We start from the raw sequence: 14,897 nt of genomic DNA, 5'->3' as shown, positions 1-14,897 counted from the left end.
TGGTGATTATAATTCTCCCTACGATGATAGAGTTTGGATATAGAGAGCATAATATTTACTGCCAATGACATAAACTTGATTGTTGGTAATAGAGAGTCCATTATGTGATAGAAGTTAAGTCGCTCAGTCGTTTTTCTAGAGTGGCTAGGCAAGTTTCCCCGGCCACCTGGCGTGACAAAATTCTAGTTTGCACCCCATACGGAAATAGTGTTATGAATGAACAACTTTTACCCCAGACCCACCTAGTTTTTCATAATCAGTTCCCCATTATAATCAACCCTGTTATAGGGGCGGCATGTCCCATTAGAGGGGCGGCAAGTGTGATAGCAATGTCCCTCTTATTGGTTAGGGGGTGTCCTATAGGGGGTGTAAATTGACTAGATTACTCTCTCCAATTTTTAACCTAATGGAATCAGAAAAATCAAAAAACTTTTTTGATTTTTTTCATCTTCTCTTCTCTTCTCCTCCTCCATTAAAATTGAAATTTCATCGTCCTCGATTAATCATCGATTTGAAAAATTGATAATCGTTGATTGAAAACTATATTTCGAAAAGACCCAGTTAGGGTTTAGTTTATTGTGTTTGACTTAAGTTAGTTTTGTATCAAAAATTAGGGTTTTGGATCAAAACTGAAATTGAAATTTCTGTGTTGCATGTGAGTTACGGTTGGTAATAACTCCAATTGGAACCGTAACTATAGATTTGGTTGATGTTACGGTTCATTTAACTCAAATACCAACCGTAAGTTCTTGATTTTGAGATAAAATATTCAGTTACGAACTTTTTTTGCAACCGTAAATTACTTACGGTTGGTCTCGTTACTTAAGTTACGAACCGTAAGATGTCCTGGATGTTTCATTTTCTTTTTACGGTTTGTAATTGCATCACTGTTATCAACCGTGTTTGAGTTACGACTTGAAACTCAAATAACCTTACCAACCGTAGGTTAGTTACGGTTGATCTCGATTCATTAGTTACCAACCGTAATTTGTTACGGTTGCTATATATTGTCATTCTACCAACCGTAACTGGTATTACGATTGGGTTTTCCCCAAATTGAACCAGTTACGGTTGGTATTCGATACTTTTGGAACCGTAACTGAGAGTTACGGTTGGTAACGAGCTAAATTTCAACCGTAAGTTCTTCTGAAATTTTAAAAGTTTCAATTTTTTTACATACTTTAGATAATTTTGAGCGACAAAAAGCTAATGAGAACTAATTTAGAGATTCACCCATCTCAAATTTATCGTTGGAATCACTCATTTTGGTTGAGTGAATCAAAATCTAGGATTTCACAAATATCATAAAAGTTTTTCTTTTCTTCTCCTCTAAACTTTTTTTTTAAACTCTAAAAATCTGATTTTGATTTGGTTTAGAGTTAATATAAATGAAATTTGATTATCAACACTAAACTATGTAAGAATTAATTAATCATTTCAGTTTTTTTATAATGGGCACTTCGAATTACCATATAATGACCTTTTTTGTCCTATTCACTGCCACCCCTCCAATGAAATCCGCCGCCACTTTAACATGATTGATTATAATACAGTATAGTCAACTCGGCTGAGATTTTAATGTATTCGACAACAAATAAAGTAAGACCCTTGCTGCAATGCATCTTAAATTTACGCCAATTCATAACCGTTAATCATATCTAAATTGGAAGTTGAAACTTCTCTATCAGTTCATAGACTAAGTGGTGGACTTGTTGTTGTCTGATTTCTTTGCAATAAGCATGCAACTTTGGCCACTGTGACAAATCAAGCCACGCCTGATTGTTTAATAAAAAAAAAATGAAACCACGCCTGTTTGTCAAAGAAAATAATCAAATTTAGAACCTTAGTTGACAATGAAATTTCCATATTCATGGTGACAAATACATACTAATAAATTTTCAAATGGTTTGAGAAAAAAAATATGGGTTGACAATGTGACCTGTTGAATACTGATAATAAGGGGAAAAAAAATGGGGCGAGAGAGGCTCGAACTCTCGACCTCAGGATCACTCTTTTTAGCTATGAGACCTACGCGCTAGCCAACTGCGCCACCGCCCCATGTTGACTGATGATCTCTGAAAATATTAATTAATCACATTCATTCTAAGTAGTAAACTCCCAACTTATATTTTATTAATAAATGAAGGGATCTAGATCTTAAAACTCTCATGAATCATAGATTCATAATGCATTTAGAAGGACAATAATACTGATAATTGATAATAATAATAGCTCTTGCATGTCAAGTGTTTATTGGACCTCTCTATTTTTAAATAATGGTCCTAGTTTAGATTCATGGAAAGTACAGGGTTCCAACAATTCTTGTTTTTTTATGAACGGCAAAATGCAAGCCACTCCCCAAGTTAGTTGCAAGCGAGCTGAGGTGGTAGTGGGATGAGGATCTATGTGCAGAAACTTCCACCACAATAAAGATTTTTGGCCTTGGAGTTTTATTTGTTTTGCATATGAATTGACATTTCAGATTAATCGAAAGAGACTACATATAGGTAAGACAGAATAACTGAATATCATCGGCATCATTTGTGGCTTGTTGTAGACCTATGTTTACATTTTGTGCATCATTCAAGTTGTCCCACGTTGCCTAGATAACGCTTGTTTTGTGGCTATAATTTGTAAGAATCTCTCCTTGGAAGTTAAATCAGTTGAGATATTTTTGCAATCTCCATCATCCAAAGCCAAGAAACCAAAAAGCCCCAAGCACAATAAAGATATTATTTGATATTTGTTGCCAGATAAGCTTGCAAGATGAGCAAGGGACGAGGACAGATCCGTTTTGGATAACTCTACCAATTTCATTTTTATTTTATTTTTCTTGCTAAAGGAAGGTACTGATATTACGAGGACATGACCCGGTCAAGATTTTTTCGTTTTATATGAATTAATACCCTTCTTAACAACTTTGGAACCAACGTTCGCGTATTTTTTCTTGACGGATAATTAGTGGCTCCCAATATAATGGATTTTAAATCTCGGACTCGTTTTGGTCAGGACCAAAATCCCTTAACAGTTTTATCTGGGAAGAATTTCGGAATCATTATGTCTAAATTTTATTTTATTTGGTCAATTAGCTGACGAACATATCGAGGACTTTATACTAATATGTGAAAGAAAATCGAGAAGGGGTGCAAAAATTTTGACCACCCATGCTTGAGGGTGCAAGATGGTCGGAAAGCCAATTTACACCCAAGAAAAGGCAAACATAGCGGTAGTTAGGTTTGGGAGCCAACTGCGCTCCACCTCTGGACAATAATGTAAATTCCTTATTTTCCAAGCCTATATAATTTGGTAACCTTGGAAATTCCAGGGAGGAAAACTGTTCTCCTTAATCCCCATTAAGCTCCGTCAATAGTGTTGGTAGGATCTTGGTTGTCTTGACGAGTTTCTCGGATAAATCTTTTTTCACCGAGATTAGAATACCCGCTTGGGCAATGGACCGTGACTGAGAATCTTGATCGAAATCAACTACATGGAGATACATTTGCAATCCTGATCATCCGAAACCAAGAAATGCCAAAAACTCTCAAGCTTAACAAAGATTTTTAGGATATTTGTTACTAGATAAGCCTGCTTGCAAGATAAGTCAGTGGATTAAGGACAGATCAGCTCGGGATAACTTTCTATATTTCAATTTTCATGTATATTTCCTGAGTAGACTACCTTGACAGTTTTATCTCGGAAAAAACTCTTGGAGTCCTTGTTTCAACACAAAATTGGACAATTAGCCATAAAATAACAATTTCTGGGTGAGAAAGACTTGTAAAATTTGATACTGTTTAAAAGGACGAGAATCAAAAATATACTTCTTTATTAATCATTTTGGGTATTTTGCCCAACATATTTTTGAAAGTTTACATGTATGCCCCTAAACTAAACAGTTAAAAACTAAAAATCGTTTAAACCAAAATCATTGTTCTTCTCCATCATCGACAGAGAAAAAACGAGATTCAATATCCGATCTGAAGTTAGCTACGGTTTTTGTTATTAGAATCCGTGTTTTTATCTATCATCATAATCTTCTCTAATCTTTTGTTCAATCCTGTAAGCTTAATTTCTAGGGTTTTGAGTTGATTTTTATTCAAAAATCAAATCCAATCCAATTCGATTTCGAGTAGAAAAAGACGGGTTCAGCTAGGGTTTTGATGTTGGCAGTGATGCAAAGATGGATAAGGAGATTAAATCGAGTTTGTTCTTGAGATGTAAAACAAGGAAGAAGAAGAGGTTTGCGTACTGCTGTCAAATTGGGAAGAAATTAGAACTAGGGTTTTTGCTGAATATTGGGCTTGCATTACAAAGAAGAAGATGACTTGTATTTGAAGATGGTGGTGTTAATGTGTTGTGCAGTAATAAAATATGATGTTGTTATCAATGGGTTCGATTTAGATGTTGTTGTTGATTTCAAAGGAAAGGAAATGGTTGTGGTTGTGTTATTTTGTCTGACTATTGCATAAGAAGACAAGGAGATGGGTTGGTTGCAATGAAGTATGTATCTGTTTTTAAAGCTAGATGAAATTAGGTTCATTCAGTTTGAATTTTCGGAATAACACGCGATGCAACCCAGTTTCATTCAGTTTGAAGTTGGATAAATCTGGATTCACCCAAGTGTAACACACGATGCAACCCAGTTTCATTCAGTTCGAAGTTGGATAAATCTGGATTCACCCAAGAGTAACACACGATGAAACCAGTTTCATTCAGTTTTGAAGTTGGATACATTTGGATTCACCCAAGAGTAACACAAGATGCAACCAGTTTCATTCAGTTCAGTCTTCTACAAATTCAAATTCATCCAAGGATAACACAAGATGCAACCAGTTTCATTCAGATTAAGCTTGACTTCATCCAAGAATAACACAAAATGCAACCAGGTGCATCCAGTTTAAACTTAATTTATTAGTGCTATTCTTCTATTTTTGTTCTTCTCTTAGTGGAGGTTTTTGGCAGTCATAGTGGTGGGTTAACTGTAAGAGATGGTGTTGTTAGGGTTCGTAATGTTACTACTGAAGGATATCACAAGATTTTGATGTTGGCAATGATTCTAATCCAATCTCCAGCAGTTGAATGGGTAAAATAGATAATTTCTATATTTTAATGTTTTCGTCCATTTGACCCAGACCAAAATCTTACTCGTCCATATTAACCTGGATTTGAATGTTTCCAGGCAAATGACCAATTTTCTCTCGTTTCAAACATTTGTTTAATTTAATCAAGCAATTGATGATGGCATAGAAAGTTTTAGACTAATTTAAACTTGTTGGTCATAATATGATTAGCAATTTCACAAAATAGAAAGAAAATCGAGCTTATAAGGATAATTTTATTTTTTTATGATAAAATTTCGTAATACCCGTCGACGCGCCAACTCATCCTGGTGAGATTTCGGCCGTGTCAGCAAGATCTCGACCATTTCACTAAGTTCTTCAGCTAAATCTCATCCGTTGATAGAGACCGGAAATTTGTTAGAGATTTCGGGCGTCTCAGCTAAAACTGACTATGCAAAATAAAGGTTTTGATTGTTGCCGTGGTCCTCTTGATGCTCTAGAGTTGGACTCACACTCTCGGTGCGCCTGCAATAACTTCCTGCAGTACTGGTAACCCTAACTAAATGTCTGAGTTACAAAAGGTACAGTAACAAAACTTGATGCGCATAATGGATGAGAATATCCTTTAAAAACCAACAGTTGAGTAGGGTGTCAGGTATTTGCTGCAAATCTGTGATCATTCGAACCCAAGAAAAGCCAAAGGACCCCAAAACTAGAGAAATATAAATGAATGTTACTCCCTTTTTCTCTACTTCCAACAACAACCAATTTATAAATTCAATGTGTGGGGCAAAATCTATTACTACTTTGGAACACTACCATTCTTTTTAGCTAGGAAATTTGGTAGGTCACAAACTTGAATTGCGCATAAATATTAGTATTTCCGTTAGATGGTGAAAGTATAGTAATGGGGAGTCTTGGATGCATCATGCAAGGTAGGTTGTCTATTAGTTGGAAATGACGGAACCTGAAAAATGTAGATTAAACCGGTCTCTAGGATTGCCTTTGATTAGGTGGAGTTTTATGGATGTAAGAAATGGAAAAAATAACTAATGGTGGGTTTTGGTTGCAGAATTCACAATTTCCATGAATCCTGTGATTCATGTAAATCCCTCGTTTGTTTGGTAACTCAGTTGAGATTCCTAGGATTCATAAAATTTTCTTGTGTTAAAGTCTATGTATTTTTTGGCATTGTCCTAAAAATCTTAATCTTAAAAAATTGTATATACATGGGATTTGGAGTAAAAAAAAAGTGGGTCCATAAATCCCCTCATAAGTTTCCTAGCAAATCTTAGGGGGAGGGGTCGGACTCCATATGGATTTGCTGGAAAAGTGAATCCCGTCGGAAACGTAATTCCAGGGATTTAGACAACCAAATGTAACGAGGGAAACGTAATTCCACCAAATCCCCTGGATCCATAAATCTCATCTTTAAAATTGTACATCCAAACCCACCATAAAATGTTTTTCACAAAATTACGGATGTTAAGTATTAGCCGATAAAAAATGATCCAGAGAAAACAAGGGAAAAAATATTTTAATCAGGGATAGAATCATCACTCATATAAAGAAAAATGGAGATTTTAGACCAGGCTCCACTGGTTATGAATCTTATAATGTGTTTGCCGGTGCATTCAGAAGTTACTTTTTAACTTCTGTAGCAACAAAAACAAGAAATCAAGTGGAAAATTTAACATTTTCTGAAGAAAAATAATTTGAAGTATTTATACTTTTGGTATCCAAATATACTTAGTGTGAGTCCTTTGAATTTGAAAAATCTAATCTCCTGCCAACATGACCTATATAATCTGTACTTTTTCATGAAGTCAGATAAATAAAAGGGAAATGTATAAAACAGTCCCAATATTAAGACCCAATTTGCAAAATAGCCACACTGCTACAAACTATTAACAAACTAGTCACACTTCCGTTTGTAGCAGGGTTAAGTCAGTGGGCCCTACGAAGTCAGAGTTAAATGGGTTAGTAAAATTACCAACTTGTCCTTCACCTAACTATAATTAATCTGATAGCATAGATCGTGATTTTATTACATCTCGAGAATCTTCTTGACGGACAGGATTTGTTACTACCAAACAAGTTCTATAACATTTAGGGTTCTCACTTCACATCTCATTCTTCATTTTTTGCGGGTTGCGGCTGTTTCTTTCTTCCTTCCTCCCCTCTCCAAGTTTTTCATCTGCAACAATGGTGATTGAGTGAAATAGATCGAGTGAGGGTTCTGTTCAACATTCGTGTTTAGGTCTTGTTGAGGAAAAAACACAGGTTTAAATGGTATTGTTTGGCTTATGGAGAAAAAAATCAAACCAAATAACAATTGTGCAAAAAAATGATCCAACATTTTCTCAAGGGGTTTTTGGATAAAAAATCTCATAATAGTTACATCACTGACTATAAACGACGGTCAGAAACGGTAAAGAAATGTCGGACTGAGTTGATATCTTCGTATGAGTCGTGATGTAGAAGATTGTTATTTCTGTTGACGGTGATGTTTTAAAAGAAAAACCACTCCTGAAACTGATTTTGTGTTCAATAAACTGCTCAATAAGGGATTTACTCATGAAAAGAACTCCAAAGATCACATTTATCAAACAATCACAAAACCAGTGATACAAGTCACAAAATAAATGACAAACCCTAAAGGTATGAAGATCAACAGAGAGAGAATGGAGCAGAAACATTCAATCTCTTATGCAATTCAACTCATATATATTAATTCCTCACCTTTTGTTCGAAATAGCTTACGCTTGCTTGACGAAACATTCAATCTCTTATGCAATTCAACGCATACCTATTCTTCACCTTTCATTAGAAATAGCTTGCGCTTGATTCACGAAACATTCAATCTCTTATGCAATTCAACTCATACCTATTCTTCACCTTTTATTCGAAATAGCTTGCGCGATTGCTTCACTCGAGAAGAAGATGTTGACCTTATTCAAATTTGGATATCGGTTGCAAGTGATGGAGGCATGAATTTTACCAGTTTCAATTTATGAGACAGCGTATTTCAAATGTTTGCGGATTTAATCGGTAATGGAAATACAAGAACCCGGAAAAAGCTTGAATTTAGATTTTTCATCGTCAAGAATCATGTGAGAAATTTTATGGAAATTTTTTGAATAATTACCACTGGTGATTGTAATTCTCCCTACGATGATAGAGTTTGGATCTGGAGAGCATAACCTTTACCGCCAACGACATAAACTTGATTGATGGTAACAGAGAGTCCATCATGTGATACAAGTTAAATCGCTCAGTCGTTTTTCTAGAGTGGCTAGGCAAGTTTCCCCGGCCACCTGGCGTGACAAAATTCTAGTTTTGTGCCCCATACGGAAATAGTGTTATGAATGAACAACTTTTACCCCAGACCCACCTAGATTTTCATAATCAGTTCTCCATTATAATCAACCCTGTTATAGGGGCGGCATGTTCCACTAGAGAGGCAGCAAGTGTGATAGAAATGTCCTTCTTATTGGTTAGGGGTGTCCTATAGGGGGTGTAAATTGACTAGATTACCCTCTTCAATTTTTAACCTAATGGAATCAGAACAATCAAAAAACTTTTTTGATTTTTTCATCTTCTCTTCTCTTCTCCTCCTCCATTAAAATTGAAATTTCATCGTCCTCGATTAATCAGCGATTTGAAAAATTGATAATCGTTGATTGAAAACTATATTTCGAAAAGACCCAGTTAGGGTTTTGTTTACTGTGTTTGATTTAAGTTAGTTTTGTATTAAAAATTAGAGTTGTGGATCAAAACTGAAATTGAAATTTTTGTGTTGCATGTGAGTTACGGTTGGTAATAACTCCAATTGGAACCGTAACTATAGATTTGGTTGATGTTACGGTTCATTTAACTCAAATACCAACCGTAAGTTCTTGATTTTGAGATAAAATGTTCAGTTGCGAATTTTTTTTGCAACCTTAAATTACTTACGGTTGGTCTCGTTACTTAAGTTACGAACCGTAAGTTGTCCTGGATGTTTCATTTTCTTTTTACGGTTTGTAATTGCATCACCGATATCAACCGTGTTTGAGTTACGACTTGAAACTCAAATAACCTTACCAACCGTAGGTTAGTTACGGTTGATCTCGATTCATTAGTTACCAACCGTAATTTGTTACGGTTGCTATATATTGTCATTCTACCAACCGTAACTGGTATTACGATTGGGTTTTCCCCAAATTGAACCAGTTACGGTTGGTATTCGATACTTTTGGAACCGTAACTGAGAGTTACGGTTGGTAACGAGCTAAATTCCAACCGTAAGTTCTTCTGAAATTTTAAAAGTTTCAATTTTTTTACATACTTTAGATAATTTTGAGCGACAAAAAGTTAATGGGAACTAATTTAGAGATTCACTCATCTCAAATTTGTCACTGGAATCACTCATTTTGGTTGAGTGAATCAAAATCTAGGGTTTCACAAATATCACAAAAGTTTTTCTTTTCTTCTCCTCTAAACTTTTTTTTTTTATACTCTAAAAATTTGATTTTGATTTGGTTTAGAATTAATATAAGTGAAATTTGATTATCAACACTAAACTATGTAAGGATCAATTAGTCATTTTCATTTTTTCTTTTTATAAGGGGCAATTCAAATTATCATGTAATGACCCTTTTTCTCTGCTTCCAACGACCACAAATTAAGAAATTCAATGTGTGGGACTAGATTTCAAAAGTTGTTTAATCTAATTACTATTTTGGAACACTACCGTTCTTTCTGGCTAGGAAATTTGTTAGGTCACAAACTTGAATTGGGCATAAGATTAGTATTTATGTTAGATGGTGAAAGTATGGTATTTGGAATAGTGGATGCATCATGCAAGTTAGGTTGTCTATTACAGTAAAACTTTGATAAATTAATAACGACGGGAACAAAGAAAATTATTATTTAACGAAGTTATTAATTTATTGATTTAAAATTTAACTTATCCAAACCTAGTTGGGATCAGAAAATTTATTATTTTAGCGAAGTGATTAATTTATCGAAGTTTTACTGTAGTCAGAAATGACAAAGCTGAAAAATGTAGATTAAGCCGATCTCTAAGGTCGCTTTTGATTAGGCGGAGTTGTATAGCTAGAAGAAACGAGTGTTCAACACGAAATTACCTCTAAAACTAATTTTAACTATTAACCGGCACAAGCCCAGAAAGCATAAGATGAAGAAGATTTTAATTATACACGGAGTCAGATAAAAACAAGTGAAGATACACTAGAAAATACTACACTTCTTGATGAATTTTATTATCTTGATTTTGAAAATTTAATCCCTGCAAATATGGTAATGGATTGGTGTATCTGTTTTTCATGAAATCAGATACATAAAATATCAAAAGAGACTTCGTTTCACCTCACTAAAAAATAATCTTGATTCGCTCACCCGTTTTAATCGTCATAATCATACACGTCCGCGTTACTACTTATCACATCCAAGTAACTTGTTTTATAACATAATGCACATTCAAATTTTTTGAATCTTTAAAAAAGAGGTGAATATCACAATTCACTGGACAAACAGGTAGCTACATTAGTAGCTTGTAATACCGGTAAATAACTAGCCTGTACGGTCGGTGAATGTATGGATTTCTTTTTCTTTTCGGGCAAATAATAAGTTTTTTACATAAATAAATAAATTAATGGTGTATAGTTTTTTTTTGTGGCAAATCATAATTTTTTTTATATAAATAATAAATTATTTATGGAAAATCATAACTTTTTGACATAAATAAATAAATTATTGATGGCAAATCATAATTTATTTTACATAAATAAATAAATTAATGACAGAAAGTTTCCATCGTAAAAAAACAACCTAACACAGGTGAGTCTTGCGTGGAAAACCACCACGTCAGACGAAAGTGGGTGGGCTGGCGATAAAACCGACGACGATACTTGCTCTCTACCCTCCAATACACTCTTTATAAACCTAACAATCTCTCCTCCTTTTCCTCTCATTATACCTTCTACCCTTCTCTTATCATATTTTCTTGTGTCAAAAGAAATTTCAGTTCCTCTTCTTCATCTAAAATAATCATGTCTTGCTACAAGGGAAAGTACGCTGGTAATAATCTTCAATCCCTTCTCTTCTTTATTGTCATTGTTTGGTTTGATTTCGTTGATTTGATTCGTTTTGGTGAGATCTGATTTGGTTGTTGTTTTAATTTGTTTTTGGTACTTTTTTTTGCTCAGATCTTGGTTGTTTATGCTTAGATTCTGGTTGTTGTTTATGGATCTGGTTTGATTTAAGCTCACTGTGTAGATCTTACTTTGAAAATCAGCGATTCTGTTTTTATGATTTGTAAATACAAAGATAGACATTGTAATAGTTTGTTTTAATCTGAGACTGAGAGATCTGTGAAGTTTGTATTTATTTTTGTAGAACAGTGAATCTTAATTTGTTATTGTTTGATGAATTTAATATTGAGATCTTTGATTTGATTCTATAAAGCGCTTATGATTCATATATCTACTGAGCTTGTGATTCAACATAGAGTTTGTTAATCAATTTGATTCTGCAGATATGTTTGTGCGTTTTGATTAAGTAATCAATTTTTCCTTTAATCAATTTATTTGATTTGTGTGTTTTGATTAGGTAATCAATTGTGCCTTCAATTTTTTAGCAGTAATAACAGTATTTCTTTTACCTAAGTTATAGTGTAGACTTGTGAAAGAAGTAGGACGCATATTTTGTTTTTACGTGTTAGGAATACTATTTTGAGTTTCTCTTCGTGTAATATTTTTTTTTCTAGATGTAGATTCATCCTCGCAATGGGGTATTGGATTGAGAGTTTCACTTCTTTGTTGGTTAATGATTTTGCCTTTTTACTCTGCAGATGAATTGATTGCCAATGCTGCCTACATTGGTACCCCTGGAAAGGGTATCCTTGCTGCTGATGAATCCACCGGTACCATCGGAAAACGTCTATCAAGCATCAATGTTGAGAACGTTGAGTCCAACAGACGTGCTCTTCGTGAGCTTCTTTTCTGCACCCCTGGATGTCTTCAATACCTAAGTGGTGTCATCCTTTTTGAAGAGACTCTATACCAAAAGACTGCTGCTGGTAAGATGTTCGTTGATGTCATGAAGGAAGGTGGTGTTCTTCCAGGTATCAAGGTTGACAAGGGTACCGTTGAACTTGCCGGAACCAACGGTGAGACCACCACTCAGGGTCTTGATGGCCTTGCCCAGCGATGTGCTACATACTACGCAGCTGGTGCTAGATTTGCCAAGTGGCGTGCTGTTCTAAAGATCGGCCCCAACGAGCCATCACAATTGGCCATCAACGAGAATGCTAATGGTTTGGCCAGATATGCCATCATCTGCCAAGAGAATGGTTTGGTGCCAATTGTTGAGCCTGAAATTTTGGTTGATGGAACACACGACATTGACCGATGTGCTGATGTTACCGAGAGAGTTCTTGCAGCTTGCTACAAGGCTTTGAACGACCACAAGGTTCTTCTTGAGGGAACTCTATTGAAGCCCAACATGGTTACCCCAGGTTCTGAAGCCAAGAAGGTTGCTCCAGAAGTGATTGCTGAGTACACTGTCCGTGCTCTTCAGAGGACCATGCCCCCAGCTGTTCCAGCTGTTGTTTTCTTGTCAGGTGGACAAAGTGAGGAGGAAGCAACCAGAAACCTTAATGCAATGAACCAGCTAAAGGCCAAGAAGCCATGGTCACTATCTTTCTCCTTCGGCCGTGCTCTTCAACAGAGTACCCTCAAGGCCTGGTCAGGAAAGGATGAGAACATTGAGAAGGCACAAGCAGCTTTCCTCGCAAGGTGCAAGGCCAACTCCGAAGCTACTTTGGGTACCTACAAGGGTGATGCTCCAGTTGGAGAAGGTGCTGCAGAGAGCCTTCACGTTAAGGGATACACTTACTAATCAATCAACTAGACGAGGTTGTGGTTTCTTTCTGAAAATCTTGTCCTTTTATTCTGATTTTAGTTTGCTATTTTGATGTGTTAAAAGAACATGGTATAGTGGGGAATCAAGATGAAGTATCTCTTCTCTTTGGATTTTTAGAGTTTAGTGGTTTTTATTTAGAGTGAGTGATGAAGAAACGGATGCTGTTGCAAATAATTTACGGGAGTTTCATGACACACAATGCTGAGTTTGAGAAATGTGTCACTGCATTCTCCCTTTGAACTTTGTCTTTCAAATTTATGCTTTCTTGTTCATGTTAAATTTCTTTAGCTCTTTGAGCAAATATTTACGGGGCTTTTTAAAGTTTTCCCATTTGAGGCAAAGTCTTTCCTTCTTGTTGATTATTTTCTTTAAAGCACTTATAATCAGAGGCACCCAGTAAATTCTTTTTTATTTGGAGCTGTGTGCCTGTGTCTGACTCGAGAACAACCAGCCGGTCCAGCCCCAATATCTGCCACCTAAAGCGGTCTTTTACTATTTATTCACATTTAAGATTCCTTTTTTGATTTTCCTGTGCCCTTTAGCATTGGAGTAGAAAACCAATGGCATAGTCGGACCCATTGCATAATCTTTGCACCACAAAATTTCATTGTTTGAAGGTCCTTCGGGCATAGCCGAAGAGTTTTGTTGCCTGCTGCCGTTGTGTAAATGATTCCGGACCTTCAGTCCCATAGGTACCGTATTATGACAAACCAACACAATCCATATACGGGGTTGAAACTTCAGAACAGTCGAAACAACAAGAAACAGTTTCTGTGCAATTATTACAAAGCCGTGCAAGGTGGTATTTTCTAGAGATTTGGGGTTTTGGTTCCTATTGTACATGGGAGCCAAATGAAATGTAATGTACATGGGAGCCAAATGAACTTCGGAATTTCCTGTAGGCAAGGAAGTTTTCAATAATTCAATCCAAACCTTCCGTTAGTTCGAGTCAACATGTTAATAGTTACACGCCTTTGAAGTAAGAGAATTATAGTACATGTTTCTAGCTTTACATTACAGGTCTTTACCTTGGTCTGAAGTTCGAATAACCTTATCTTCTGCATTTCAGTCGTCAGAGATAGGGGTAGCTCTAATATCCTTACTAATATTGGCAGGGATACTCTTCTGGGGATTTTGATACAGTTCTTCGATAATTTATCAGCTTATGTAGACCCATAGATTACTTTTGCTGTCCGATCCAGTCTGCCTGGACATTCTCATTGAAGTTGTTTTCTTTTTGCGACCCTGATATTTGCACCCATGTTTTTTTCTTCCCATGATGTGTCCACATCTAAAAACCGGGAAGTCTTGAACCGTTTGGGATCCAGGGTGGGTCTTGGGACTGAGCATCATGCACTAGGACAGAGCAACACATCATGGGGAAATCAATGTTAGGCCTATTCCTATGCACATGCCAAACACTGATTTTTGGCATATATGCACCCACTATGGATACGCCAAACTGCCAAACTCACATGCCTGTATGTTATTCCTGGCATATAGGCATACACGACAGAGTTTCCAGCGAGCGATAGAGTCTCGGTCGCTCGATGATCAAAGCAGCGCTCGACGGTCTTTAAATCGCCAGCAATAGTCAAGCTAGCGCTCGTTGGTAAGATCAACGCTTATCAGTCCCGTATCCAACGGCTACAATTTCCCCCCTCTATAGATAACTAATTTCAAGCTCATATCAACTCACACCAGAATTTCTAACTCTCTAGAATTTTTTAATCTCTCAATCTTTTTCAAATCTAAAACTATCACACCTCCTCTACAATTCTATATTTTCTTGTAAAATGGATTCACAAGCTCACCGTCAAGGCAAAGGTAAGAAGAACCGAGTCCGTGGTGCAAAATACAACATGATAGAAGATGAATGTATTTGTCGTAATTATGTTTTTTTTTACC

The 14,897-nt window shown here is 36.0% G+C and overlaps 1 protein-coding gene and 1 non-coding gene across 2 annotated transcripts; one reads left to right on the top strand and one right to left on the bottom strand.

Annotated features, from left to right (window-relative positions):
- Positions 1 to 1,971: 1,971 nt before the first annotated feature.
- Positions 1,972 to 2,058, bottom strand: TRNAM-CAU. The gene is given in 2 exon segments: positions 1,972 to 2,007; positions 2,021 to 2,058. It is a non-coding gene; the product is annotated as a tRNA-Met (tRNA).
- An 8,923-nt stretch (positions 2,059 to 10,981) lies between these two features.
- On the top strand, positions 10,982 to 13,330 carry LOC113322499 (fructose-bisphosphate aldolase 6, cytosolic-like). Its single transcript, XM_026570593.1, has 2 exons — positions 10,982 to 11,144; positions 11,917 to 13,330. The coding sequence occupies exons 1-2, from the start codon at positions 11,117 to 11,119 to the stop codon at positions 12,963 to 12,965; spliced, it is 1,077 nt and encodes a 358-aa protein (XP_026426378.1). The 5' UTR covers positions 10,982 to 11,116; the 3' UTR covers positions 12,966 to 13,330.
- Positions 13,331 to 14,897: the final 1,567 nt, after the last annotated feature.

Source organism: Papaver somniferum, chromosome 11 (assembly GCF_003573695.1).
Source record: "Papaver somniferum cultivar HN1 chromosome 11, ASM357369v1, whole genome shotgun sequence".
Lineage (NCBI taxonomy): Eukaryota > Viridiplantae > Streptophyta > Magnoliopsida > Ranunculales > Papaveraceae > Papaver > Papaver somniferum.
The sequence above is the reverse complement of the archived record's forward strand: the minus strand, read 5'-3'. Positions and strand labels throughout refer to the sequence as shown.